Raw genomic sequence first — 5,212 nt, 5'->3', positions numbered from 1 at the left:
GTAGCCAGGAACAGGAGTTTAGATGGGTATATATTGTCATTTAAGTGTTTTGCACTCAGGTTCTCTCAATCTGCACCTAGAATGCCAGTTAGAGAACCAGTGTTAATTTCTGCCCTTGAAGAATTTCTGTGACCCGTGGCTGCTCATTTCTGTGCAGGAGTCCTTTTTGTGCAGAGCTGATGGCTGGATTCCTCACACGTTTGAGAGGATCACTTCTTCAGCATCAGCATCTTTTGTAGTACAAAGGTTTTCTGCTGAAGATAATAGCTGAATGCTTAATGAGGAGTTGAGTCCTGGGAGCTTAAATGGCCTTCTGGGTGGGTTTTGGGGTAAATTTGTGGAAAGGATGAGGGAGTTCAGTAACTTCGGCCAAGGACTCTGCCGTGGGCACAGAACTCACTAGTGAAGAGCTCGGGGAAGGTCGATTCTCAGGCCGGGGTCGCCGCCGTGTGGCCACTCACAGGAACTGCACCTTGGTGGGAAAACGAGTGGTTTAGTGCAGGCTTTAGTATTTGTTGGTCATTAGCGAGAAACAGCAGGCTTCAAAAGAAGAAGATAAAATGCTTTTAAAATATAAAAATATACCTCTGCATCCCTTTGAAATTAGAAGGGAACATTGTTTGGACTTAAAGATGAAAACTGCTGATCCACAAGTGTTTGTATTTTGGTTTTCATGAGATGCACAGGTAGAACTTGAAGTGTACTCCTGTTCTGACTCATTTTTGTGTCAGTAGCCAGGCTGTTGTGGAGTTCAGTAGTGTTTGGGTACTGTTGCCCTCAGTAATTCAAAGCCCCCAAAGATAAGAGCTCTTTTCCCACATAGTCAGGATTTGTATTTCTCTTAAGTGACTTCATCCAAAGCTTAATTTAGCATTACTTTGAGGCAGTTACTCTGCCACAAATTTCTAGACCAAAAGCTTATTTAAAGAGTGTTTGAAGTCTGAATGCGCAACTTCTTAATGCTGATGAGTTTCAGTTAAGGATAGGTATCTGTGATATCACATTGGTAAAACATGCATCTTAAATCTTTCATCACTCCAGGTCTGAACCGAAGATCCTTTTCTCCTACAAATGTCAGGTGGATGAACCTGAGGATGTGGATGTGCACCTACCCCACCCTTATGCTGTTGCCAAGAAGGAAGGGATGGATGCTGGGTTCTACTCAAGCACTCAGATTGACACCACAGCTTACCTGGACGACGTGGCCTCTATGCCATACCATGTGGGCAGCATCAACAGCATAGACAGTGACCGCTGGAAATCCATCAATGCCTGAGGCAGGGCACCTCAATCACATGAGGCCTCACTTCTTTCCTTCCAAACTCCCTGATACCACAGCTCTTAGGATGCCCACTGGAAATCTGTCCTTGGCTACCTGCTGTGGCTTTCCTCTTGTCCTTAGGATTTCCAACACCTATTGTGGAACTAAGCTGGCAGCCCAAACCCTTTTGGGAAGAACACTTTCTGTTGCTACATGAGAACAATGTAGAGTGGTTTTGTTCATAAACCTTTAAACACTGTATTATCCTGATCCTCCATGTTCCAGATGTGAATATGGTCCAGAAGATAGCCCTGGCTGGCACCTCTTTCTTTTCAGTGACTGAAAGCACTTGTTTCTCACTTAGCGCAATGGTGTTTAGGGATGGTTTGACTGCTGTATTGTACATATTTGGAAAGATTTTGGTGGTTGAAACCAAAGATGATCTTCCTGGGCTAAGTAGCATGGCTGCCTGCATCTTGCCATAATGCAACAGCACAGGTGGTGATAGTGTCTGATGAGGGAAGCTGGTCACTGGGGCTCACCCTTGGTTTCAGCTAACACTGTTGAAAATTGGGAGTTGGAGTTGCTAGTGGTTAAAAGGAGTGTTCTCAGTGTATGGGGAAAAAGAGGTATGAAGAGGAATGAACTGTTCTCTGTGCCCAGAGAACATGTGGGGGAGACTGGTAGCCCACAGCATGGATGTGAAGTGACTGAACAGTAGGGAGACAGAAGGACAAACAGTGCTGCTGTCTAGCTGAGCTGAAGGAGCTGGGAACCAGTCTGTGGGGGCTGTAGTGCTGTGCATTTGAGCTCACAGCAAAATCCGAGTAACAGCACTGAATCAGGGCTGAGTTTCAGGAGTAAAACCTGTGAGGTAGGTGTGTTTTCCATCTGCATCCTGCTTCATGGCTTTGCCAGGGGCTCGGAGAGTGCTGTGAAGGAGGAAGGTGACTCTGCAGATGAAGGCTCCAGAGACATTCAGGTGCTTGAGGCAGAGCAGAAGCCTATGATGAGTCTGAGCTGTCAGAATTTAGTGACTGGAAACTCAAACACCTTAGGTGTGCTAGAATCAAGCTGGCTGGTGTGCTGCACTGGGAGAGCAGTGGGAGGTGGGTGTGTATCTCTGGCAGTGTCCTTTCCTTACATTGCAGTTCAGATCCCCAGACTGCTGCTGGTCTGAGTAAGTTTTATGGCTCAATATGTTGAAAATACTTATGTGCATGTGGGGAGCAGTCCTTTTAAAGACTTTCTGGAACTTCTTATTAACCTCTTCCATGCTGGAAGAGGGACTCCTGTTGTCTGAGCTGTCTGGCATGCAATTTCAAGACATGGTGTTCCAATCCAGCAATTGTTCATATAAAGGCTGCATCAGTCTGGTTTCTGGGATATCCTCTGCTTTCCAAGGGTGAAGATATGTATTCCTCTAGATTTGGGGGTGCTTTGCTACCTGAGTCCTCCAGGTAGGTGGAGATCTGCTGTAAGCAGCTTTCCACTAGGGATGGTAGAAAGAGGGAATTTGCAGTGTTTGGGGACTGTGTGAATCTCTTGCCCCAACTTACTGCTGTTCCTGAAGAATAAGGTAAGAGTTAGCAAGGTGCAGTTTGGAGGTGTTGGTTTGGACCATTAGTAGGTAGAAAGTGGTGTTTGCTACCAGGTGTTCCCACCACAGGGAAAGAAAATGTGGGTAAGAACATGAAGTTCATATTGGTTGCCAAAACTATGCAGGCCTTTGCTTATCTTATTTTGTTAATGAGCAATGCAGCTTCTCTGTCTGCCTGGGTACTTTGCCCTGCAGTCCTCTAACTAGCACTGGCACCTTGAAAACAAGCAATGCCCCAACCCCTCACCCCCCTTTTTTATTTTATTTACTTCTGGGGAAAAAAGGCTTCCATCTGTCTATGTGCTAGAGGTGAATAGTTTCTTGTAGGTCACAGCCTGTCACATTTCCATTTCATGCAATGACTGCAAGGGCTGGATGAGGAGCTGGCCAAGTCAGCCCTTGTCACGTTAGAGAAGTGTTCCATGCTGCTCTGTCACTGCTGTCAGTCAGCCTGAGCCATGCTGGACTGCTTGCTGTGAAAGGGATGGATGATGTGCTGCCTGAATTGCTGTGCTTCTGCTCCTGATGCTGCTTACAACTCTGATCTGAGCTGCTCTTGGTTAGAAAGGGTGGGGGAGCCTGCAGAGCTTCCCTGGGCCTTGGACAGAGTCACGAGAGATGAAGATTTCAAAGCAGTTGGGAACTAAAGGAGCAACTGGTTTTCCATCCTAAGGAGTATTTGTTGACTTTCAACACCCTGAGTGGAAGGAATTACCTGCCCTCCTTGGTGATGTGAAGAGCCTGTTAGGAATTTGCCCTTTTTACCATGTGGATTCAGTGCTGAAGGATCACCTGTGCAGGTTGTCAACATCCATCCTGTCCTTTGCTGGCAGGACTCCAGTATTTCTGTCCCATGTTCTGCTGCTGAGGAGCTTCTGCACTAGGTCATGGACTGACCTTCCTCCTGTTATGTAGTTATGTATATAAATCTTTGGGCCATCTTAAAGTGGTTCTTGAGCAAAGTGTGTTATGTGTGGGGGGTGGTAAAAAGAGAGAAAATATAGAATAAATGTATATTTTTGTTTGTAAAATAAATAAAATTAAGTTTGGCATAAATAGTCATGCTTTATTTCTCAAATGAGACATACTGGGGAGAAAAAATAGCTTGAAGATTTAAAAAAAAGAATTGCAGAAAGGCATGGACACAGATGTGATGTGGTTTTGTTTGCCTTTGCCAGCTGTCCTTCCTGGATCTTTGCAGGTGATGTCTGCCACCTGGCTGGGAGTATGCACCTGGAAAGGCCTAGGGAAGGATGACAGGAGTAATCACAGTTATGGAAATACTTCTGGAGGAGTAATCACATGGCTGAGAACTCGCCAGCCTGGAAGAGCAGTGGTGCAGGCCTGTGAAGCCCTTGGAGAGGACAGAAGAGGTGAGTAAGGAATATCTGTTCATGGGCTCTTTCAGTACTAAAATCAGGTGCCATCAAGTGAAGTTGAGCAAGTGGCAGATGAGAAATGAGCAGGAGGCAGGTGAGTGTGCTCTGGGGGGAGCTTCAGGCACCCCTGTGCTCTGCCTGGCTGGTGCAGACAGCTCACCGTGCGCAGTGCAGTGCCCTTGTCTTGGGAGCTCAGGCAATGGGCTGACTCCAGCATACAAGGTGCTGCACCATTAACAAAATATTCCCTGCTTCCAGGAATGTGCTCTAGAAGAGATCTGGATATCCAGTGGGGATTTGGGGGATGCAGAGTCCCAGATACTCCCTTAATGCTGGCCCAAGTCCCACTCTGAGGCAAAGCTCTGGTTGCCACATTAACTGCAGTGAGGAATCAGCATTAACCAGTTAAAACTGCTCCCATGCACTGCTGAGCAGCAGTGGGCCAAGTAGATAAGTAACAAATTGATACCAACTGGCCCATATTTCTGGGAATGCAGAAAGCTTGTTTGAGAAAGATTCTCCAAAGCTGTTATTTCTTGCTTCAGCTGCCTGTGTATTGCATTATCTCGTTCCTTCGGTTTAGGCTGTTGGATCAGCCATGCCTGGCAACGGGGACTGACCTATGCAGGACCCGCCGTGTGTGTCAGGGCAGGTGACAGCACCGTCTGGCTGGAAGGAGCGGAGCTGAATTCTGCTCCCAGCGCAGCTGCTGTGTCTGACGGGAGCTCATCCTCCCTTACCTTGGGAAAATCCCGTGACTTGGACGTGTAGCAGTGGAAATTGTAGGGGCAGTTTTGATGCCGCGTTCACTGCCGGGGCGGTGTGGAGGGCGGGCTTACCGGGACGGGAGCGCGGCTCTCCGCTGTCCCGGTGCCCTGCGCTGTCCCGGCGCTCTGCGCATCCCCGGGGCCGGGCGGGCTGCGCGCTCCCGGCACAGACTACATCCCCCAGCGTGCACCGCGCCCGGCCGCC

The 5,212-nt window shown here is 47.9% G+C and overlaps 1 protein-coding gene across 1 annotated transcript in view; it reads left to right on the top strand.

Annotated features, from left to right (window-relative positions):
• The window catches only part of TPRA1 (transmembrane protein adipocyte associated 1), a 13,481-nt gene extending 9,564 nt beyond the window's left edge, over positions 1 to 3,917 (top strand). The window contains exon 9 of the mRNA XM_031056331.1: positions 1,042 to 3,917. Coding sequence (XP_030912191.1) covers positions 1,042 to 1,276 — 235 coding nt within the window. The 3' untranslated portion in view covers positions 1,277 to 3,917. The remainder of the gene's footprint in view (positions 1 to 1,041) is intronic.
• The last annotated feature ends 1,295 nt before the right edge of the window (positions 3,918 to 5,212 follow it).

This window comes from Geospiza fortis, unplaced genomic scaffold, assembly GCF_000277835.1.
Source record: "Geospiza fortis unplaced genomic scaffold, GeoFor_1.0 scaffold70, whole genome shotgun sequence".
Taxonomy (NCBI): domain Eukaryota; kingdom Metazoa; phylum Chordata; class Aves; order Passeriformes; family Thraupidae; genus Geospiza; species Geospiza fortis.
Note: the sequence above shows the minus strand (reverse complement) of the source record. Positions and strands in the feature narration are given on the sequence as shown.